The sequence below is a fragment of the Danio aesculapii genome, chromosome 18 (assembly GCF_903798145.1).
Source record: "Danio aesculapii chromosome 18, fDanAes4.1, whole genome shotgun sequence".
Lineage (NCBI taxonomy): Eukaryota > Metazoa > Chordata > Actinopteri > Cypriniformes > Danionidae > Danio > Danio aesculapii.
The window spans coordinates 27,946,638-27,972,591 of record NC_079452.1 but is presented as its reverse complement, the minus strand read 5'-3'; the positions used below and the strand labels follow the sequence as shown (position 1 = coordinate 27,972,591).

General features: G+C 36.4%; 1 protein-coding gene across 2 annotated transcripts in view; it reads left to right on the top strand.

Annotated features, from left to right (window-relative positions):
- Positions 1–25,954, top strand: part of lrch3 (leucine-rich repeats and calponin homology (CH) domain containing 3) — an 81,943-nt gene that overhangs the window by 6,733 nt on the left and 49,256 nt on the right. For both annotated transcript variants that reach the window (XM_056478199.1, XM_056478198.1), the window contains exon 2: positions 19,958–20,102. In XM_056478199.1, coding sequence (XP_056334174.1) covers positions 19,958–20,102 — 145 coding nt within the window. The remainder of the gene's footprint in view (positions 1–19,957; positions 20,103–25,954) is intronic.

Below are 25,954 nucleotides of genomic sequence, written 5' to 3'. Positions count from 1 at the left end.
TGTTGCTGGTTTGCACTGAATCACAGATCTGACTTTAATTTTCAAACCATCTGCTAGTTATTTTATTTTCAAGATCTGAGGTGAACTATACTGCTGCTGCTTTCAGTAGTATGGCAATAAATGTCATGGAAAAAATTGTTTAAACTCACTTTGGGAGCATTTAACACTGAATAAAACACATAATCTGTACATGAGGTGATCATTGTCATAGTAGAATATCCTATTGTTCTGCTGCAACGTCACGAAATTGAAAGCTTTTCTAAATTAAAAATTGTGCCTCACCATCGCAGATGATTAGGACCAAAAACTCATTTTAACATGAAAAGATCTCATCTTATTCTCATATCATTTTGCGTGTTGTTACAACCTCCTGGCTCAAGGAAGTAGCAACAAAACCAAATAAATATCCAAACCAGAAATTCAAATCAACTTAAATATATTTAATCAAAAATTAAGTGAATTAATACATAAATATAAAGAAAAGAAAACAAAAAAACTCCAAGGCTGAAGAGGGAAGGATGAACACCCGCAGTCCTGTTCTTTTGGTCTTTATCCAAACGCACATCAGAGGTAACACTCCACACCTGGTCCAAACGTAATCACGGCAAAACACCGCACCTGTTCGACACTCCAAAAGAATACCAGATCATGGAACACCTCCATCTAGTGGACACTATTTAACAGAACCTTACGACCGTCACAGTGTTTTTAGGACATGGTGTTAATTTCATGACAGATTCGAAAATACCACAATAACACGCCAACGTTCAGTGTCATGCACACATAAATTTCTATTTAATTTACTTATTTCTATTCTGTTATACTCTAATGCATGATTTACATTGCAAGAATTAGATGCTTTGTTTCCAGTGAAGACTTAGAGAAACTTGTTCATGCCTTTATCAGCAGCAGGGTGGATTACTGTAATGGCCTCCTCACTGGCCTTCCCAAAAAGACAGTCAGACAGTTACAGCTCATCCAGAACGCTGCGGCCAGAATTCTGACCAGAACCAGGAAATCAGAGCACATCACACCTGTCCTCAGGTCTTTACACTGGCTCCCAGTTACATTCAGAATAGATTTTAAAGTATTATTACTGGTCTATAAATCACTAAATGGCCTAGGACCTCAATACATTATAGATATGCTCACTGAATACAAACCTAACAGATCACTCAGATCTTTAGGATCAAATAGATTAGAAATCCCAAGAGTTCAGTCAAAGCAGGGTGAATCGGCTTTCAGCTATTACGCCCCTCGCTGCTGGAATCAGCTTCCAGAAATGATCAGATGTGCTCCAACATTAGGCACGCTCAAATCAAGACTGATAACACATCTGTTTAGCTGTGCCTTTACTGAATGAGCACTGTGCTACGTCCGACAGATCGAACTACTATGTTTTTCTCTTCTTTTTAATTCTTTTATAACACATTTTATCAGCTTTTATTTTATTTTATTTCTATTTTTACCATTTTATTATTTGTTTTTTATTTCTCTTATACTTGTTTCTTTTATTCCTGTTTATGTAAAGCACTTTGAATTGCCACTGTGTATGAAATGTGCTATATAAATAAACTTGCCTTGCCTTGCCATGTAATGCATAATATTTTAAATTGCTGTTGCAAAGATAAGATAGCTATGGAAAAATATATTTGGCTGTCTAAAAGAGCTAATAATGTGCCTAATTTTGCAAAAGCATCTATATTTCTTCTTATTTTTAATGCATTTATCGCTATTAAACATTGCTATTATTAATAACGCATCGCTATTACCTCTTCTTATATTTTAAAAAACCTGTAGTAGGTGTTTCTATGGGTAGCCGGTTAGTATTGTGTTGCACTGTCTGAAAATAGGAAGTGGTCATCGTCGCTCAGGACTACAGAGCTGATCCTCAGCACACATGGTGTCTCATGTCTGTGTCAATATTGATCGTCTGTGCAGTGCATGCTGGGATCCACGCACAAATCTCTGAATTCAATCTCATCTAAAGCTGGTTCGCAAAAATAGACCATAGGAATGAATGGAAAAAAATGAAGTAAGGAAGGCTTTTGCTTCTGTAATCCCCAAAATAGTTGTATTGCTTTGCAGTGAGTGTGTTATGGTTTGCAAATGACAGATTGTGAGCGCCATAGCTTTGTTTCTGCCAGATAGTCTTTTTTTTTAGCAAGGTCATTCTAGGGTGATTATAGCAGTTTAACATTGGCTTGAGATTCAGATTGAACGGTTAATTATGCCTTTTTTTCTTTTCTTTTTTTCTTTTGGTGAATTACACTTGTTAGATTTTGCAGAAATTAAATGAACAGTGCTGACCGCATATTTTGAGGTTCTTAATAAAGTAGTTCACCTAAAACTCAAGCTTCTGCCCCCCTAATTCAATGGTAGGGTAAACGCTAAATTCAGTATGTCATGATATATTGCACAATATGTTGTGGGCACTTCAACTTCAAAATATCATGGATAGTTATTTATTTAATATTTAACCTTTTAATTTTAATTCATCAAAGGGGACCTATTATGCCCCTTTTTACAAGATCTATAATAGATGTCCCTAGTGTGCATGTGACGTTTGAGCTCAAAACACCACACAAATAATGTTTAATAACTTTTAAAATGACCCTTTTATGCTTTGATCCTAATTGTGGCGTTTTGGTGACTGTCGCTTTAAATTCAAATGAGGTTGTGCTCATTTTTAAAGAGGGCGGAGCTACAAATGCCTGCGTGTCAGTATAGCGGAAGATTCAAAGACAAGACTAACATCTTATGCAAATGCGGGAGAGATGGTCTCTAATGGGTGGGGCTTTCCCACTCTGATGATGCGTACAAAGGGAGAATGTCAATCAAAGTGTTTCTGCAGACTGTTTTCATCAAGTCTGATTATGAACAATAAAATTAATACATTTTTATCATCAGAATCTGGTTATTTTCACACACTGTTGCCACATAACTATGTTTAAACCCCTTATAAAAGTGATTTTTGCATAATAGCCCCCCTTTAAATATCATTGACAGATGAGATTTAATTATAAAGTGTTACCTACTGCACATTCATCCTTTTGCAAATTAATTAGCTTTATAATATGTTTACTCTGAACATGTATATAAAATAAAGCAATAAAGCTAATTACGTTTTGGTTATAATACATGTTAAAGTAATCTTTTTTGCAGCTTGGGTCAATATCGTGATAACATTGTATATCTTAATTAAAGCTTAAGCAATTAATAACTAGAAAATCTGCCACCGTCTATTCACCTTATTCTCTGCGTACGAGTGGGCGCAGCCATTTGAATCATTTTGGCTCGAGACTTCCGGCCTCATTCACTTCCATTTCTTTTTTTTTCATTGAAAAATAAGGTCTATACCCAGTGCGTGAAAGATGTTTATAAAAAAACATATTAAGGGTAGGCCTGTCACGATATCTGATTTTTGTTGTATTATATATTGCACCAAAATATATTGCGATTAAACTATATTATTATCATTTTGAGACCATTTTATGCCACTCATCATTATATAATGCCAGAATGACAATATAATATCATCACAATGCAAGTACACTCTTCCAAAGAACAATCATATTTCAGTCTTAAGAATATTACCTTTATTTATAGTCATTTTAACAATTTAATAATGAGGCATTGGGATCAGAATGCGCAAAAACATATATCCTAAACAAATAAATAATAAAATAAATAGATAAATAAATAATAACCAGATCTATTGTCAGTCGTCAGACACTCACGTGAAAATATAGTATACTATATATTTATAGTAAATACTATAGTGTATTTTTTAACCATACTGACAGCTCCAATACAGATCGAGATGTTGCACAATCAGCTAAAATGTTGCTTGAATTGGTTTTTATGTATGGGCTATATATATATATATATATATATATATATATATATATATATATATATATATATATATATATATATATATATATATATATATATATATATATATATATATATATATAGACCAAAAATGATTGAGGACATGTCCATGTGTTGTGCGATAAGTCCATTTATTGATTATTGTGACAGGTCTAATTAAGGGCACTGTAATCTAAAACGACAGCAACAGAAACGGTTATCTCTATGAATGGTAAGTAACTTGCAGATAACTTAGTAACAGGTTTTTCAGGTAGTGTAAACATTTTTTTACGCAAGAATTGGTTCTTAAGGTGTATGAATAAGAAGTCTGTATGCTGCAGTGTAACCTTAATATGCTTCATTGATCATGATCGTGTTGAATAATTCATCGTGAAGGAGCTGTTGTTCAGTGTTTGTGCATCTCCGCTGACTTGACGTGATATTTGACCTCATATTCTCCAGTCAGATTGCTTTGGCTGTTGTCCTGCGTGAACTGTGCCAAATGCACTGCTCTCCTGCTAAGGAGCATTGTCTTCAGGAGACTCAAGAACACTTGGATTTATTGAGTAATGATGGTCTACCATCAGCGTGTAATCACTGTCAGGTGTCTCTTACCATAAAGCATATTCTTATTAGAATGTGATATTTTTTATTTATAAGTTATTTGTAAGTTATTCATCAAGGCAGCATGGTGGCTCAGTGTTTAGCACTGTTGCTTCACAGCAAGAAGGTCGCTGGTTTAAATCCTGGCTAGGCCCGTTGGCATTTCTGTGTGGTGTTTGCATGTTCTCCCCGTGTTGGTGTGGGTTTCCTCCGGGTGCTCCGGTTTCCCCCATAGTCCAAACACATGCGCTATAGCTGAATTGAATAAACTAAATTGACCGTAGTGTATGAGTGTGTGTGTGTGAATGTGAGTGTGTATGCGGTTTCCCAGTACTGGGTTGCGTCTGGAAGGGCATCCGCTGTGGGAAACATATGCTGGAATGGTTAGCGGTTCATTCCTCTGTGGTGACCTCTGAAATAGAGACTAAGCCGAAGGAAAGTTATTCATCAAAAATGTCCTGGAAAAATCTTTATCTAATATTTTAGGGTGTTTTCACACCTGCCTTATTTAGTTCGGTTGAATCTGACTAGAATCGTTTTCCCTCTTGGTGCGGTTCATTTCGGCAGGCGTGAATGTAGCAATCGCACTCGAGTGCACACCAAAAGGGGACCAAAAAAGCATACCGAGACCTTCTTTTTCAAATAAACCCTGGAGCGGTTTTGTGGTGAGAACATAATCCGAACTAAAACAGACACAACCGCAAAAAATACTGCACCTTTTTTGGACTAATCCAGCTGCCATAGTCCGATGTGCTGTCCCGTCTTATGGGGTGTGGAGGAAAAATATTTGTTGACAGGGCTTTACCAACAGTTTTAAACACAGAGAGAGGGAGGGAAAAACTACCTAATGGATTGTTGGTAATATTTCCGGAAGATGAGCAGTTGCAGTTAAGCTAAATTAATTCACACCTTCATTCTTGAAATGTATAGTTAGTCTAAAGTGACGTATACAAACTATATAGTGTATTATAAGCAGGGATACAATCAGCCAGCGCAGTCGTCCCTCCATAGTTATTGCGACTTCCTGATTTGTCAAGTCACTGGAGAGGCAGTGAGGGTCCTTGTAATTTGTGACGCGCTGATGGCTGAGACAGACACGCTGAGCCCAAGATGTTTTTAGCAAAACTTTATATATAGTTGAAACATGACCAACAAAACATCAATTTGAGTTAAATACCTGTTGTCTATGGAGCTGATTATTGCATTGTATAGGGTTGTTGCGTTGTTGCGTGTGCTGTGGCGGTCAACAAAAAAGTACAGCTACCCCACTCTCCTTCTCTCCTCCTAACACCGGTGTGATTGTGCACGAGCTGTATTTGGTCTAGCAGGTGCAAGGTAGGCTCACGTGACTAAAAACATTAAACGTCACTGTGAAACCCAAACTAATCAGTATACAAATCAAAAGTGAAAAGTAATATGGCTCCTATAATAGTAAAAAGCGACATTTTGTGTCTGCCGGTTTGTTTAGTTGCGGCAGTTTCATTGGCATTTTCCAGCGCGTTAATTCTGGCCAATTGAAAAGCAGTTCAGGAAATTCGTTTAATAGCATCTGGCCAATGAGTGATGTGGATTTTGTCACATGACTGTATTTTGGTTAATTTCAACTGGTTCAGACCAAAGCAATCAGTGTGGTGTGGAAAGGACCCAAAACGGCTGAGAAATGCTACAGTGTATCATTTGTTGCCCTTGGGCCGGACCAAATGAACCGAACCACAGATGTGAAAGCACCCATAAATGTACATTTTTGTCATTATTTATTTATTTTGTATAAACTCTTAAGTTGTTAATGAAGTTATTATGATGTAATATTTTTTTAATCTATAATAATAGTTGATTATGATGAGAACGGTCTGTTTAATTACAAAACACTGATGTAGTCAAACCAGTTATAAAAATAAATTGAATGTATAAAACCACAGATTGTCATGTCACAGAACGTGGCACATTTTCTAAAATACAAAATGCAGCATATAAGATGCACATAATAAATATTTATTGTATTTTTTTATTGGCTGATGCTGTATCGAGTCTTGTAGATTGTTTTGTTCCAAAACAGGGAGTAAAATTGTTACAATGTTTATTTTTGTTCTTGGTGCGGTTCGCTTTCACACAGAAGTTTCTAAACGGACCAAAATAGTTAAAATAAGTCACATGCGAGTAAACTCTCCTTGCATTGGTCAGAGTTTCAGGGTTTATTTTCAGAGTCCCACGAATTCTGCTCGGCTGTCACATCGTTGTTTTAATTTATAATGACAAGCGATATAAGACATTATAAGCAAAAAGGTGCGCTTTAATTATGACACCCATAGACATCGTCACCAAATATAAATCAGAGACGTCAAACTTTCTCATACAGCCTCATTTCAGTTGTCAACTCTATTGAATCAGTCAATCTATTAAAAAACGTTGTCTAGAATTATGCATTATAGGCTTAATAACTGATGAAGCGAGACTGCGGTCAAATCACGAAGCAGATCAATGTTGATCTTTCTTTCGAGGTGTCAGTGCAGAAATGAACAAAACAATAAGCCTAATATAAAATATTATTAAAATATGGAAAAGTTATCAGATGGTAATTTTGGTCAATTTTCCTAACGGATAAACAGCACTCTAATATTTCAGCATGCTTTCACTTTCGTATTCAACATGAAATGGACATTTACCAGTAGGAATGACTTCCCTCCATACTAATAATTCTCTCCTCATATAGCCGTATATATTGATATTACGTATTCATTATACACTGTGATATAGCCTGGTTCGTTTTGCTTTCTCACTACAATCTATCCGCTCCAGAGTTTGCTTCAATTGAGCTGAGGCCATCAGGCCAACTCAGGCCGATTGATTTGGTGCAGATCCGAGGGCGATTGTAGGATTCACATATGACAAACAAGCTACACTAACTGGGCAAACGAGCCAGCTTCTGAAACAAACATGTAGGTGTGAAAGCACCCTTAGGTAGGCATGGGCCGGTATAAGATTCTGACAGTATAATAACCTTTGATAATAATATCACGGTATTGTGCTCACTGCTCTAAAATATATTCTTTTTAAATGTCTGGGTAAAAAACAAAAACTTTTTTCCCCTTTGAAAACAATATATTTTGAAAGATTTATGATGTTTTGGAGCAGTAAACACGTCTGGCTAAATAATTCAAATGAAACATTGACTTCTGCCGTCTTTATTTGTTTCAAAAACACTGATTTCTTTACCGTTTTAAATTGCATCTTAGGATATTTTTTCAGCTGGAGATACTGTTGTCTTAACCAATTAAAAAAATATATAAATAAATCTTACACATACCTTAGGAACGCTATTACAGAAAATGTTGGCGGTTTTAAAACCTTGAAAACGGTTATCGTCCCACACCAAACCGTAAATGGTAAAAAAAAAAGGAAAGTCAGTTTCTTTATTATAGAGCTTTATTTTATACAATGTAGATTGTATCTAGACCACTTTATATGACAAATGTAGACCCTCACAAAGCCACTTACAATGTTAAACATGGGAAAAAAATAAAAGTTTGGTTTAAATTTGAGAACTTGGCAGAAAAAAAACAACATATTTTAGCATAAAATGTTTATTTATTTTGAATTCATCCGTTTGTTTACTGTTGAAACGACTATATGAATAGTCAGTAAATCTAAAATCAGTATATGCATGAAAATATACTTTAATACTGTGAATACTGTCTACATATTATGGTTTTGAATGACACCTTGCGTGCAAATTGCGCATTATTGTCTTTCACATATTGTCATAATGAAATTATTGAAAAGTCTTGAGCTTTTTTCTGTATGAATATTGTAGGCAATAGTTTTTTTGCTGTGAAATAAGTGTCTGGACTGATACTTTGTGAAATGTCTGAGAAACGCAGTCTCTCTCAGAGTGCTGTGGACTGTGGTCATGTCAGTTTATTTGCAATTGCAGCACTGGAAATGTTGGAGACATCGCAATTACACACTTTCCCACGCCACGCTTTGTTTTCGAACTGAAGCTCTTGGCCTTATATAAGCAGACATGTGAAGTTCACCACAGCACAACTCTCGATGAGTGCCTAAACACACGGTGGCTTTCATCTGCATTCACTTCTCAAACACATCACTGAGACGGACACACAAAGACCTGCCAAAGACTTCAATGTTCTGAAGTTTTAGATTTTTTTCTTTCCATGGTGACTTGATGAGTTAATCCTCATGGAATTAAGGTAACTAAGGTTTAATTAGTGTAAAATAACCATGGTTTGTGGAAAATACATTTAACATATTAGTAAAGATAAGGGTTGTCTCAATACAAATACCAATCGGTACTGTAATTTTAAAAGCGTCCATTTCCCGTGAACATTTGAGCGATGTTGAGCGCGTTCTTAAACATCGCTGATTTGCCATTGTGTTCACCCGCTCAACAGAAATGACTGTGATTGACCGTGAAGGTCATCAATTCACCGAACTCACCGCTGTTTACTGAGTGTAAACACAGATACAGGTACACTGGGGCATTTCAAAGTCACGTTGATCAGCTGGTTTGTCTATAGGCTGACATAAAAGCAATCCGCTGATGAATCACGGCTTTAAAATGTTCCAGTGTCCATATATATGTGGTTACACTCAGTAAACAGCGATGAGTTGGGTAAACTGATGACCTTCATGGCCAATCACAGTCATTTCTGTTGAACACAACTGTTTAAGAACGTGCTCAACAGCGCTCAAATGTTCACGGGATATGGACGCTTTTAAAATTTCAGTATGGACTTGTATCGAATTCCAGCATCGTGACAATCATATTAAAGATTATAACACACTGTTAATTCATTAATTTTCCTTTGTCACCACAGCATAATGAACCGCCAATTATCACACACCTGTATGCTGTAAATATCACAATTTTAATAAATCTGTTTAGTTGATCTGATAGTTAGGTGAAAGAGCTAATTTAGTAGTTCATTTTTCTCCTCTCGTGATCTGATTTAATAATAATAATAATAATAAGATTTTTTTAAAATAATAATAATAACAGTTCATCAAAATAACAAACAAGTATTCTATGATTTAAATTGTCATAGCTGAACTACTGTATCATAAGATTTTAGACTAGATTTAAGTACAAGACAACAGAATGCAGCAATAGTCTGTCAAGTTGAAGCTAATTTTGTAAGTGTACAAATGACTAAATATATAATATAGTATATTTTGCTGTTTTACATTAAACATGTATCACATTGTGTATATTTTGTTTTATTTTCTATTTTTTTTAAATAACTTGCTCTGACTTTCTAGTACTAACACTCTTATTTATGCTCTATTTTGTTTTAATTCTAAATATTTATATAAAACTTTGATCTTTTAATCGTTCAATCTATTTTCTATTGTTGTTTTCTTATCATAAATACTATGCAAATGTACTGCTCTAGAGGGAAGTTGTCATATTATTTACATGTTGTTATGTGGCTTTAACTTTTTGTAGCTGTTTAGTCAATAATTTGCCTAGAAAATGAAAACATTTCAGTCGAATACACAAATAAGCATATGCACATTATATTGAATGTTGCCAGAACAGATAAGAAAACAGTTTCTTTAAATTGTCAAATAAAAGTCTCATTATGATCATAACACTAATAATAACACTTTTATTTATTCTCTATTCTGTCCTTTCAAAAAAATAAAAATGAATGAATTTATAACAAGTAATAAAAATAGCACAAATTAATTTGATCTCCTATTCTTACAATTTTAAAAAGACCTCCTGACCCACCTCCCCCAAATAGCAACATTTACACTATATTCAGCGTTGCAAAGAAAATGATTTTATTTTGCTTTAACTCCTGTGAAAAAGCTTCTCTAACCATCAAATAAATGTCTTGTATTATGATCGTAACACTAATACTAACATTCATTCTCGTTTCTGTCTTTAAAAAAAATAATACATAATAAAAATAAATACATTTACCAGAACTGGATTAAGAAATAAAAATAGTGCAAATTAATTTGATCTTCTATTCTTTTCTTTTTTTAAATAACCTGACCCAATCCTCTTCCGTAAATATGAACCCTTACGTTTAGTGTTGCAGACTTCTTTTTTACTTTAACTCCTGTGCAAAAAGTTTCTAACCAAATGTCTTGTTTTTAGCGTGTTATTTTGCTGCGTGCTTTATTGAAAAGATGCATGAAAACACTTTGTGATCTAGAAGGAATGGAGCAGGAATCCTTCAAGGAATTGTGGGATTGAGCATTATTATTATTATTATTATTATTATTATTATTACAATGAGTCTGTCTGCTGTTCTGTTGCCTCCAGGCCAGAACTGATGATTGTTGTGTACAAGCATTGAGGAAGTGAAGTCAACTGGATATTACTGTCTATATTTGACAGAGGCTACGCATGAGTCAGTCCAGTGTTCCACATTCATGAAGGAAATGTAAACCAGAAACTCATTTTAAATGCATGTTACTCAGGCTTTGCTCTGATGGTGCGCAATGTTGGATGTTTTATAGCATCATTTTAGTTTGTTTTTAAACCGGGTCATTGCATCACCGGCATGGTCAAGTGTTTGGTTCCTGTTTAGGCCTGATGTAATCTGACTTTGTTTGTTTAATGGGTGTTAATAACAATGTGCATTTGTAAGTTTTGGATGATTGAGCATAGGGTTGGGTATCGTTTTTTTTTTTCGATAACGGTGCTAAATCTATACTTTTAAAACGATACCCGTGCCAAAACGGTGCCTGAACCGATGCTTTTTAGCCACAAAATTATGGTGGATGACTCTAGAAAAATCTTTTATTTGACAAAATCTTTTAAAAAGTAATTTTATTAGAAAAATATAATTTAAATATTATAGTTTAACTAATTTCTAATATCTACTTTTTTACCTTCCCCATGGTGACAGTCAGTGCATAACAGTTTACTAGTTATTTTGCAAGACAGTTGCATTCAGACAGTTCCTTTAAGTATTTTATAGCCTTTTATTCAGATTAAAGTTTAATTTAATGACTTAATCAGTTAACTACGAAAGTTGAAATAATTAGTCAAATTATTTTGTAACTGATTTGTGTATTTCAAAAATATGCAGTAAATATAAAGGAGGCTAATAATACTGACCTTATTTTAATTTAAAGTAAAAACTGCTTTTATTCACGAAATAAACAATAAGAAATATGCTGATTTGATCCGGTACATACCGGTTACAAAGGCATCTGTGCTATAATGGCACTGGTGCTATAATGGTACCGGGTTTTGGTACCCAACCCTAATTGAGCATCTGTAAAATGTGGCTGAATCACCCTGCATTTAATAATAAGCCTCTTTATATCATATTTAATCAATTATTTTACATGATTCTGCCTCATAATTTAGACTGTTTTGCTAACAATGCGCATGTCTGCAATAGTCACATCGCAGGATCTTCAATGTCAAATATGGATTATTTTTGAACAGGAGCTTGTAGATTAATGGTAAAGTTTATAGATTGTGGATTTAAAGTTTATAATATGTGTTTTTGTTTTCTCTTAAACATATCAAGTGAGTTTAAAGCATTCAGACACAGGAAACAGTAGCATTTGTAACAAAGATTCTTCAAATAATTTTTTTTTAGAGTGAAGACTCCCACATTTCAATTTATATTAGATTTTTAAATATTTGTGCCATTAAGATATACCAGTCACATATAAAGCACTTTTCTCTCTCTCTCTCATTTGTATGCCTTCCCCCCCCCCCCAAAAAAATGTACAGGGTGGGCCGTTTATATGATACACCTTAAACTTATTGGGAATTTCACAAGAAAAAACAATGATGTTTTTGGTTTTAACATAACTTTATTCTTTCAGGAGTTATTTACAAGCCCCCTCACATATATTAATGTGCCGTTAATATTACCAACCATTCCCATTTTATTAAGGTGTATCCATATAAATGGCCCACCCTGTAGTTTGAAGTTAATTTCGACTAGTTTATAATGATTTATGCAGAAGCACTTCTCTATAAAACACCAATAATTAGCATTATTGTATTTATATTAGTATATTAGTATTTAAATTTATTATTTCCATCCATCCACCCATCCATTCTTCCACCCATCCATTCTTCCACCCATCCATCCATCCATCCATTCTTCCACCCATCCATTCTTCCACCCATCCATCCATCCATCCATCCATTCTTCCACCCATCCATTCTTCCACCCATCCATCCATCCATCCATCCATTCTTCCACCCATCCATCCATCCACCCATCCATTCTTCCACCCATCCATTCTTCCACCCATCCATTTTTCCACCCATCCATCCATCCATCCATTCTTCCACCCATCCATCCATCCATTCTTCCACCCATCCATCCATCCATCCATCCATCCATCCATCCATCCATCCATCCATCCATTCTTCCACCCATCCATTCTTCCACCCATCCATCCATCCATTCTTCCACCCATCCATCCATCCATCCATCCATCCATCCATCCATCCATCCATCCATTCTTTCACCCATCCATCCACCCATCCATCCATCCATCCATCCATCCATCAAATAATAAATTTAAATACTAATATTAATATACTAATACTAATATACTAATACTAATAATACTAATAATACTAATTTACTAATAATACTAATACTAATGATACTAATAATACTAATACTAATGATACTAATGATACTAATAATACTAATAATGCTAATAATACTAATACTAATGATACTAATGATACTAATAATACTAATAATACTAATACTAAACAATGCAATGTCACTCTTTTGCAATATCATGCAGCCCTTGTGGGGATGCATGAAATTGGAAAAAACTGTCAAGTATATTTAGTTTTTCTCTGATGCATATTGTGATTATGAATTGAATCTCTCTAGATGACTTGTATAGCTTTATTTGGATTCATAATTTTAGATTTTATAAGGCAGCACATCTGCATAAAATATAATAAACCAGTTACAGTACAAACTCAGATAAACGCAAAAGAGCAAAGATATAACTTAAATAAACAGTGCTGTTTTCTGGATAGTTTGGCTACAGACATGGAATATAATGTAAAATAGCACTGTATCTTAAAAAGAGTTTAATGCATTTAATAATTAATTTCTGTTCAATCTTTTAACCTTATTTTTTTTTGTTTGCCTGAAAGATTGTTGAAAAATGAATAAATTAAGTTGAAAGGGGGCTAATAATATTGACCTAAAAATGTTACTTAAATTAAAAACTGCGCTGTTCTAGACTAAATAAAACAAACAAGACTTTTCCCAGAACAACAAATATTATAGGAAAATATTATAGGAAATACTCCTTAACTTAATGTCCTTAACATTACTTGGGAAATATTTGAAACAGAATCAAAAAAATTCAGAAGAGGGCTAATAATTTTGACTTCAGCTGTATACATTGTCCTGCTGTAGTTTTAGGTAGCCCTGGTGTAGGAAGCAGACTTTACAGCCAGCAGCTCTTCCTGTCTTCTCCATCCCGGATCTCTGCACAGCTGCACAGTTACAAATATAGATCCAGTGTGGATTGCAAAGCCATCAGTACTTCCACATTACATTGACAAACACCGTAAACAAGCTACAGATCGACTCGATGAGCATAAAGCACTGATTACATTGATTATGTGCAATAAAAACACTGATCCAGACCGATAACAGCGAGTTGAAATCCCAAAGAAATATGTAACTTGGTCAATTTTAGCTGAGTTCCAAATATAGATCCAGTGTGGATTGGAAAGCCATCAGTACTTCCACATTACATTGACAAACACCGTAAACAAGCTACAGATCGACTCGATGAGCATAAAGCACTGATTACATTGATTATGTGCAATAAAAACACTGATCCAGACCGATAACAGCGAGTTGAAATCCCAAAGAAATATGTAACTTGGTCAATTTTAGCTGAGTTCCAAATATAGATCCAGTGTGGATTGGAAAGCCATCAGTACTTCCACACAACACTGACAAACACCGTAAACAAGCTACAGATTGACTTGATGAGCATAAAGCACTGATTACATTGATTACGTGCAATTAAAAAAACACCAGACCTCCAGACCTGTCAGATTACAGTAAGTTAAAATGCCAAAGAAAAATGTAACTGTCACTTGTAGCTGTCCGTCTTTTGGTAATAATTAACATGCATTTAGATTTGTATGCACTTGTTCTGAAAGTACAGGAAACTTTCAGAAAAATGTGTATGTTTATTTCATATAATTATTAGTATATTTGTAAATTAGTTGTTATTAATGTTAATTTTAGAGATTATCTTGCTGCCTTGTTTTACTATAAGTTTAAATCAAATAATTTCCATGTTTCAGTTAATCTAAATATAAAAAGTGGATTTGACGAGGGGGTTTATCACAATTTACATTTAATACAATAATGGAAAATACAAAATAAGATACAATATATACAGATGCAAAACACAGAAAATCAACAGTGGGGGAAAATTACAATTAATTTTTACTACTCATGTTAACATTTATACAGTTTTATACAGCTAAAAAAATCTAATGAAAGTGGATTAAGAAAATATAGAACAAAATTAGGAGTGTAAAGAGACATTTTTCAGAATTTTGTCACTATTTTAGTGTCTATTAAAGTTCAAGTCAATGATGATTATGAAGTTAGACAATGATTTGAGCTTCTTTTTTAATATTTACATGCAGAAAATAACAAAACATATTTTAACATTAAAAAAAAATCTATCAAGGTTTAAATCATAGATGTAGTTAAAATGAAATGAGAAGGTAGTTTCTGGAGTAGATTACAACACTGCCACTGACTCTGAATGTGCCACTATATTTATTGAATAAATCTAATTTGCATTAAAGGAGACCTATTATGCAAAAAAAAAGACTTTTATAAGGGGTTTGTTGCAATACGAACAGTGCCACTGATACACTCTGCTCCACGCTAGCATCATGTCTAGACAGACTATGTCCTCTTACATCCAGGCCAGCCCGGGCCAGTCCTCCTGCACCCTGGCTCTCTGAAGTTCTCCGTGAGCATCGCTCAAAACTTCGGGCTGCTGAGAGAATTTGCCGAAAAACTAAAAATCCTGAACAGCTCATAACAAATTAAACTCTTTTGTCTTCTTTCTCGGCTGAGGTTACTTCTGCAAAGCAGACATACTTCCGTCAGAAAGTCAACAGTGCCACCAATCCTCGCTTACTTTTTAAAACATTTTCCTCCCTCCTCTATCCTCCTCCTCCACCCGCATCCTCCACACTCACTACTGATGACTTTGCTACATTCTTTTGCACCAAAACTGCAAAAATCAGTGCTCAATTTGCTGCACCTACAACAAACACGCAAGATACACCACCAACACCACACACACTCACCTCTTTTTCCCAGCTATCTGAGTCTGAGGTGTCCAATCTCATGCTATCAAGCCATGCAACCACCTGTCCGCTTGATCCCATTCCCTCTCATCTCTTGCAAGCCATTTTTCCTGCAGTCATACCAACACTGACTCACATAATAACACATCTCTTGACTCTGGTCTATTCCCTACTTCATTTAAGCAGGCTAGGGTAACCCCACTGCTAAAGAAACCCAACCTGGATCAAACGCTACTTGAAAACTACCGACCAGTATCCCTGCTTCCATTCATGGCCAAGATTTTGGAGAAAGTAGTGTTTAATCAAGTCCTGGACTTTCTTACTCAAAACAACCTCATGGACAACAAGCAATCTGGCTTTAAGAAAGGCCACTCAACTGAGACTGCCCTGCTCTCGGTCGTGGAGGATCTCCGACTGGCTAAAGCAGACTCTAAATCATCTGTCCTCATCTTGCTGGATTTATCAGCTGCTTTTGACACGGCAAACCACCAAATCCTGCTATCTACGCTTGAGTCACTGGGCGTCGCAGGCACTGTTATTCAATGGTTCAGTTCCTACCTCTCGGACAGGTCATTCAGGGTGTCTTGGAGGGGAAAAGTGTCCAACCTACAGCATCTAAACACTGGGGTACCTCAGGGCTCTGTTCTTGGGCCACTTCTCTTCTCTATCTACATGGCATCTTTAGGACCAGTCATCCAAAAACATGGATTTTCCTACCACTGCTATGTTGATGATACCCAGCTATACCTCTCTTTTCACCCTGATGATCCCTCGGTTCCAGCTCGCATTTCAGCCTGCCTGTCAGACATTTCACTCTGGATGAAAGATCCTCATCTCCAGCTTAACCTCGAGAAAACGGAAATGCTTGAAGTTTCTGCCAACCCGACTCTACACCATAACTTCTCAATCCAGATGGATCGGGCAACCATTACTGCATCCAAAATGGTAAAAAGCCTTGGAGTAACAATTGATGACCAACTAAACTTCTCTGACCACATTTCTAGAACTGCTCGATCTTGCAGATTCGCACTCTATAACATCAGAAAGGTCCGACCCTTCCTATCTGAACATACAGTTCAACTCATTGTTCAAGCTCTTGTTCTCTCCAAACTGGACTATTGCAACTCTCTACTAGCCGGGCTTCCAGCTAACTCTATCAAACCTCTTCAGCTGCTTCAGAACGCAGCAGCACGAGTGGTCTTTGATGAACCCAAAAGAGCACATGTCACTCCGCTACTCACCCGTTTGCACTGGCTGCCAGTTGCTGCTCGCATCAAATTCAAAGCTCTGATGTTTGCTTACAAAGCGACCTCTGGCTTTGCTCCTTCGTATCTGCTCTCACTTCTCACACGCTGAAACTTGTCTATAGCACTTGTTTACTGCTGCTCTTATAGTTGTGTAAATTGCTTCCTTGTCCTCCTTTGGATAAAAGCGTCTGCTAAATGTAAATGTAAATGTAAATAGTGTGAATTTAATCAGCCTCTAATGGTAAAAAGTAATTAACTCTATATTTTAAAAGCACACTTGATGAAAACAGTCTGCAGAAACATTTTGATTGACATTCTTCTTTTGTATGTGTCATCAGAGGGGCAAAGCCCCGCCCACTAGTGACCATCTCTCCCTCATTAGCATAAACAGCCTTGAATGAGAAGCAGCATCAGTTTTAACCTGTTGAAGATATTCTCAGATATTAAAAGGATTATAAATATGGAGTTTTAGGATGCGCTAATGAATACCAGATTCTCCATAGACTGCTTCTTCTGAGACTCTTATTTTGACATTTTCACTTTTTCACACAGATAACCTTAGTCTTGTATGGAATCTTCCTCTATGCTGACACATAGGCATTTATAGCTCCGCCCATTTTTGTATAGAGCACAATCTCATTTGGATTTAAAGGGACAGTCACCGAAACGCCACAATTAGTATCAAAGCCCAAGTATCAAAGTATTTTGAGCTGAAACTTCACACACACACACACACACACACACACACACACACCGACACACACACACACACACTCTAGGGACTTGTTTTAAATCTTGTAAAAAGCAGCATAATATGTCTCCTTTAAATCATTTGTCTCACAAATAACTCAACTGATCAGGAATAGCAGTAACCAAACCAGCAAGGCCTGCCATGTAGCAAAAACACAAACATGCACTCAAATAATCACAGCTGCCACAAGTTGTCTGAATTTTCAGTGAAATCTTCAGCGTCTGATGGTTGTCTGACGACTCTCTGATGTCGCTCTGCTATTATTAGACTCTGAATCTGGTGTGAAGTTGAAACGAGTGTTTGAGATGCACTGAGGATACTGGCCTCTTTCATATAAGCCAGAACTGAAAAATCAACACTTATCTTGCTCTTAGTCTGCCAGCTATTTTTGGTGGTCATGGGGTCCTACTTGTGTGTGTGTGTGTGTGTGTGTGTGTGTGTGTGTGTGTGTGTGTGTGTGTGTGTCCCCTCTGGGTTTGAAGTCTGAGTCTGTGTTCATGCAAATAGCAAGAGTTACTTGTATTCCTGTTGGTATCAAGGCAATAGTATAGTCATTGTCAGCTGGATTGTCAATTCTGCTACATGTACACTCAAACGCCTTTTACTGGTTGTTCAAACTATTTATTTAAAATGAGTAGATTCAACACAATTCTTGGGGGTGGGTTTGGGACAACTTATTTGTTTTTATGTTCAATCCACTTAAATTTGTAAATCTGCCTGTGTAGGGACAACGTGAGTGAATTGTGTGGAACCCAGCATTCTTTACTGTGTACAGACATGCAGAGGATTGAAATTATGTCACTTTCCGACTATTGATGCATACAGATAGCAAAAACACTACAAGAGGAATGTGAATAAACAAATAAATGCAAATAATTTTAGTAAAACTGAAGAGAAAAATGCAAAAATAATACAGTAAATACAAATAAGGGCACATAGCTAGTAAAGTGCAAATAAAAGCAGACCACTGTGCAAGAAGACTTTGAATATTAAGGTGACTTGGCTCATTTTTGCAGTGTGTTGAAATCGTATCAGGTAGTTTTAGTCCAATGCTTTAAGGCTGATTTATACTTCTGCGTCAAGTGCATGTGTATGCTCCGGCGTAGCCTTCACACGCCGTGGCTGACGCGACACTGATGTGCACCTAAAAAAATGTAACTACATATCGCAACAATGCATAGTGCAAACTCTGTGATTGGTCGGTTGGGTAGCTGTAACGAGTGTGGGTGGTGCTGACAGCCATGAGCCAGAGGGAGTGAGTGTTTACAATTGTCAAGGTGATAAGGAGCTCCAGATGGAGACTTTTGTTTTGTGTTTACCTTATGATTAAGGTCGTTGCGTATCCGCAGGTTTCCGCCTCTGAATGAGCAAGTTTTAGCTAGTTGTACATCAAGGTAGCGTTCAGAAAAAACAAAACATCCATGAAGAAACTCGACACAGAGGAACATTAAAAACCTCACTGCCAGCTAGCGTTTGGGAAGTGTTATTGAAGAGCAACACAAACAGCACACAGAAGTATAACTCCACATCTATGCGCATGGTTAGCACCGTGGGTCATGCAGATCACTCGATACTGAAGTATAAATCAGCCTTTAGTGGTAGAGGGAGGTCAATACAGCACAGACTAAAGCTGTTTTACTCATATTTTTGCTCTGTTGTATTTATATATGCTCGTATTTTATTATACTCTATGTAGATGCACTGCATAGAAAATAACTTCATCATCCCTGTCAATCTAAACGAATGAAATTTTTCCAAGTAGAGTAAAATATATATTGCAGCAAAACAAAATATCGCAATGTCACATTTTTCCAATATCGTGCAGCCCTAAAAAACCCATGAAAGTCTACATCTTACCAATATTCAGAGTGAGTAAGAAGATAGAATTTATTTAATTGAATTTATTTTTTGCAGTGATTATCCCTTCTAGCTTCTAGTTCTGACCCTTTAAAATCAATAACCAGCATTCTGTCTGATTCTGACCTAGAGGGTTTCCGACACTGTGTACATCAAACACACTTTTACATGAGTGAAACTAAACACAGGTGTGCAGCTCGTCTGTCCTGCCAGACATGCGTTTCTCATTGTCTTTTTCTCCATCTTTCTCTCTCTCTCTTTTATCTGCTTTCCATCTCCTCTCAGATCTGTCTCGAAACAGGTTGACGGAGCTGCCGGTGGAGGTTTGCATGTTCGTGTCGCTGGAGAATCTGAACCTGTACCAGAACTGTCTGCGTTCACTACCAGAAAGTCTGATCAACCTGCAGTCGCTCACCTACCTGAACATCAGGTCATACACACACACAACATTCAGATCAGAACACCACACACTTACGTAATCTGTTATAATGTGGTGATTTAACAATGTGCAGGCTCAAATTGAAAACTTTACAGGCTTTAATAAAACACGGACACACACACACACACACACACGTACACACAACACAAAACACATCTTGAAAGTCAAAAAGCAGTGACTGTCTAATGAAGCTTATCAGAATGCGGTTGGAAATGGGTTATAATTAAAAATTTCCCTGTATAGGTTTTAGTATGTTCTGTTTATAAGACATGATATATAGAGCAAAAAATTGTTGGTGAAACTGACTCTGCAAAGATCCTGAAATGTTCAAAATCCGTACCTATTCTTCCCTGAATCAATTTAGAGTGACGCTCCAGGCTGGTTTATAACAGCAAATGGTGCTCTAGGCTAGTTTTTAACATTAGATGGGGCTCTATGCTTGTTTTTAACAGCAGATGGTGCTCTATGCTAGTTTTTTTTTATCTGCAGATGGTGCTCTAGGTTAGTTTATAACATCGGGTGGCATCGAGGTTTTTAACAGCAGACAGCACTCTAGGCTGGTTTATAACAGCAGATGCTGCTCTAGGCTAGTTTTTAACCGCAGATAGTGCTCTAGGCTAGTTGTAATATCAGGTTGCTCCCGAGGCTAGTTTTTAACAGTACATGGTGCTCTAGGCTAGTTTTAACAGTAGATGGGACTCTAGGCTAGTTTTTAAGAGTAGATGGTGCTCTAGGCCAGTTTTTAACAGTTGATAGCGCTCTAGGCTAGTTTTTAACAGCAGATGGCGCTCTAGGCTATTTTTTAATTGCAGATGGTGCTCTAGGCTAGTTTTTAACAGTAGATGGCACTCTAGGCTAGTTTATAACATCGGATGGCACCTTAGGCCAGTTTTTAACAGTTGATGGCGCTCCAGGCTAGTTTTTAACAGTAGATGGTGCTCTAGGATAGTTTTTAACAGTTGATGGCACTCTAGGATAGTTTTTAACAGCAGATGGCGCTCTATGCTAGTTTTTAACAGTAGATGGCGCTCTAGGATAGTTTTTAATAGTAGATGGCGCTCTAGGATACTTTTTAACAGCAGATGGCGCTCTACGCTAGTTTTTAACAGTAGATGGCGCTCTAGGCTAGTTTATAACATCGGATGGCACCTTAGGCCAGTTTTTAACAGTTGATGGTGCTCTAGGCTAGTTTTTAACAGTTGATGGCGCTCTAGGATAGTTTTTAACATCAAATGGCACCTTAGGCCAGTTTTTAACAGCAGATGGCGCTCTAGGATAGTTTTTAACAGTTGATGGCGCTCTGGGATAGTTTTTAACAGTAGATGGCGCTCTAGGATAGATTTTAACAGTAGATGGCGCTCTACGCTAGTTTTTAACAGTTGATGGCGCTCTAGGCTAGTTTTTAACAGTTGATGGCGCTCTAGGCTAGTTTTTAACAGTTGATGGCGTTCTAGGCTAGTTTTTAACAGTTGATGGCGCTCTAGGATAGTTTTCAACAGCAGATGGCGCTCTAGGATAGTTTTTAACAGTAGATGGCGCTCTACGCTAGTTTTTAACAGTTGATGGCGCTCTAGGCTAGTTTTTAACAGTTGATGGCGCTCTAGGCTAGTTTTTAACAGTTGATGGCGTTCTAGGCTAGTTTTTAACAGTTGATGGCGCTCTAGGATAGTTTTCAACAGCAGATGGCGCTCTAGGATAGTTTTTAACAGTAGATGGTGCTCTATGCTAGTTTTTAAAAGTTGATGGCGCTCCAAGCTTGTTTTTAACAGTAGATGGCGCTCTAGGATAGTTTTCAACAGCAGATGGCGCTCTAGGATAGTTTTTAATAGTGGATGGCGCTCTAGGATAGTTTTTAACAGCAGATGGCGCTCTATGCTAGTTTTTAACAGTTGATGGTGCTCTAGGCTAGTTTATAACATCACATGGCACCTTAGGCCAGTTTTTAACAGTTGATGGCGCTCTAGGCTAGTTTTTAACAGTTGATGGCGCTCTGGGTTAGTTTTTAACAGTAGATGGCGCTCTGGGTTAGTTTTTAACAGTAGATGGCGCTCTAGGATAGTTTTTAACTGTTGATGGCACTCTAGGCTAGTGTTCAACAGTAGATGGCGCTCTAGGATAGTTTTTAACAGTAGATGGCACTCTAGGATAGTTTTTAACAGTAGATGGCGCTCTAGGCTAGTGTTTAACAGTAGATGGCGCTCTAGGATAGTTTTTAACAGTAGATGGCGCTCTAGGATAGTTTTTAACAGTAGATGGTTCAGATTTTTACTTGCCCTGTCAAAATTTTCACTGGCCCCACCAAAAAAAAAGTACTTAATAGCTATTTCTATGCCACATATTTTAAATTACGTGTCAAAAGCCAAACATAATTGTTTAAATACACTTTTTATATTTAGCATAACTTTTCTTTAAATACAACTGACAATTTAAAAAATTACATTTGTGATGTAAATTAAATATAAATATATATACATATATATATATATATATATATATATATATATATATATATATATATATATATATATATATATATATATATATATATATATATAGCGAAAATGTGCACTTTAATTTTGACACCAAAAGACATCGTCCCCAAATATAAATCAGAGAGGTCAGACTTTCCCATACAGCCTCATTTCAGTTGTCAAGTTTTGTAAAAATCTATCTATTGAATCAATCAGTCTATTAAAAAAACGTTATCAGGTGGTAGTTTTAGTCAATTTTCCTAACAGATAAACAGCACTCTGTAATATTTCAGCATGCTTTCACTTTCGTATTCAACATGTAATGCACATTTGCCGGAAGGAATGACAAGACTGTATTTGCACGCAATTGACAAACAATTGACAAACAGGCAGCACTGGCTCGATCGGGCCAGTAATGATCCCGTCTACTGTCCCGAGCATCTCGCACGCTGGCCCCGGGCCATAGGGCAGTCCGTAGTGTCGAGTTCTGAGGTGGTGCTCTAGGCTAGTTATGCGCTAGTCCTATCTTTAAGAACAGACAGTGCTCGATCTAGGATAGTTTTAAAAACAGACTGCACACTAGGCTAGTTTATAACACTAGGTGGTTTTCGAGGCTAGTTTTTAACAAAGGCTGGTACACTGTAGTACGCTAGTATGCTGTAGGCTAAATTTTAACAGCAGATGGTGCTCTACTTAGGCTAGTTTTTAACAGCAGATTGCACACTTGGCTATTTTTTAACAGCAGGTGGCGCTCAAGGCTAATTCAAAGCCATCTGATGTTAAAAACTAAGCTCAGAATCGATTAAAGAAAGAATAATGATTCATTTAAGAAATCTTAGTCAATGCATAATTGATTTTTTTAAATTATTTTTCATCACTGCTCTAATGATAGAGTTCAAGGAGCTCCTAAAATTTTAAAGCATGCATTATTTTGGAATTCGAAAATAAAAAATCTTGCAGCCGACTTCAAGCTGCTCATTGTGATTGACTTAGCTCAACAAAGCCATGTTTTACTGAGTAACATTTACTGCTCGGCAAGTGTTCATTAGAGGTGTTTAGTGGTAAAGCATCACGTTACCACTGCTTACATGTAAGGTTAGGTATTTGAACAATCTCCAGCCCATGCACTGTTTGTGTTTCAGACATGATGACCTGTTGTTTAGTGGTTTAGAAATGTGTGAGGTGTCAGTACTTTAAGAGCTCTGACTCATGACATTTCCTGGAAGATGATACATTTCAGGTTTATTTTCAGTAATTCTCTCACTGAAATAATGTTAACTTAAAGAGCCCATATTATGGGTTTTTGAAAATGCTCTTCCATATAGTGTGTCACACAGTTCTAAGTGAAGTGAAATGTCCAGCTAAGGCTTAAATCTGTAAGTGTACAGTGTTTAAAACTGTTGATTCATCTATAAAGGAGTCGACTCATAGTGCTTTAAACGAGTCGTCTTGATAATGAGTCATTAGGTGTTTCGTAATGACGTGGCTACGAAACACAAGTAGTTGCCCAAACCCGGGAGATTTGAAACCTGCGGCCCCGCCCACTAACAGACGCCGCTATGGACGCTGCCGACTCCGCTATGGACGGGCCGGCCCTGTGTGTGTGTGTGTGTGTGTGTGTGTGTGTGTGTGTGTGTGTGAAAAGAGTGATGGGCTAGGAGATCTCCTCGCCAGTTCTTGGACTTTTTGCTTGATAAAATAGTTAGTCGTCAGTATTTTCTAGTCCATCGTCTGTATTTACATTCACACACTGGCAGCCAAAATCCACTATGAAGCGTGTGTGCACTGTGACTACTTTTATATTGTTGATTAGCAGCTGGGCATTTCACTCTGTCAGTGTCGTCGACCAATCGCAGCAGGCTGTCATCGGTCCAATCAGCGCAGATTAGCTTCGCGCTAAGGAGGGGTTTGGGTACAAATAAATCGCTGAACGATTCATATGGGAGTCGCTGGGATAATTAGGTAAAAATAAATGCAGATTATAAGACCATGACAGTGTTTTTTGACCTTGCATGCATATTAGACTGATGTTGTAGACCCTTACTACCTAAATATGACCCTATTTCATGTATAATATGGGCTCTTCAAATAAAATGTGATCCCTGGCCACAAAGTTGCATGGGTATATTTGTAGGAATTGGCAACAATCAAAAAAAAAGTATGACACACAAAATTAGCAATTTTTCTTTTAGTTTAACTCTTTTTATTGACAATTCTTAATCAGAGAAGTACTACAAGTGAGAGAAAGAAAAACCACAACACATTAGTTTCACAATGTTGAGGAGAGAAATACTGAGTGGTAATTAAACACATTCCTTACTCTCTGAACCATATTGAGATGGAAATAAAGTAAACAACAACATCAAAAAAGGAACAAACAAACCAAACCATAAAAAAAGAAAAGAAAACGTACATATACATAATAATAATAATAATAAATTAACAAATGACTCTCAAGTAGGCCATTACCGTTAAATGTAAAATATCACGCAAATTCTTTTCCTAATACACTCTTAGATAAGTTTGTATCATTCAAAAGCAAGAAGGGAAAAAAGACAGATACAGACAGGGTTAAATATGCAAGAAGGGATATATAAAGCAATTTTTTAAAATGCAAAGGTTGCCAAGCTGTATAGAAATCCTCTGTTTTTTCCATTGATTGTATATCTAATTTTTTCTATTTGAATGAACTGTAACAGGTCATACATCCAATGAAAGTAGTTTGGCGGAGAAGGTTTTTTCCAGTTCAATAGGATAATTCTTTTAGCAATTATTAAGCAAAAGGCTAATACATTTGACTGCAAAGATGATAGCGATACATTTGTAGGATTGAGTCCAAACAGTGCCACGAAAGGACACGGTTCAATTTTTAGAAGAAAGATATCAGATATTGATTTAAAGATTGATGTCCAAAAAGAGATTAACTCTGGACAAAGCCAGAAGGTATGGTAGAGGGTAGCTGGAGCTTGTTGGCATCTGTCACATATGGGATAAATTTCTGGGTTTATTTTAGATTTTTTTATTTTATTTTTCTTTTATGCCAGAAATTATTAGCATATTAAGTAAAAATCTTCTTCCATGAAGACAGTTTGTAAGTTACAACAGTAAAAATGCAAAAATGTGTGATGATGGTTTAAGGTTTAACAACTGTATTAATCCCACCAGGGGCAATTAGATTAGGGTAATAGCATTTCATGATTCAACAAACACATAAGGAGACAAATCACTTACAAACAGTTTTAAAAAATCAAAAAACAAAAAACAATCCAGCATGCTTCATGTATAACTTCATAAATAGTAAAAAAAACTTGGATAAACACATGTATTAGAAATGTAAATTTAAAACTTGCTAAAATGTAATGTTGTAAAGCC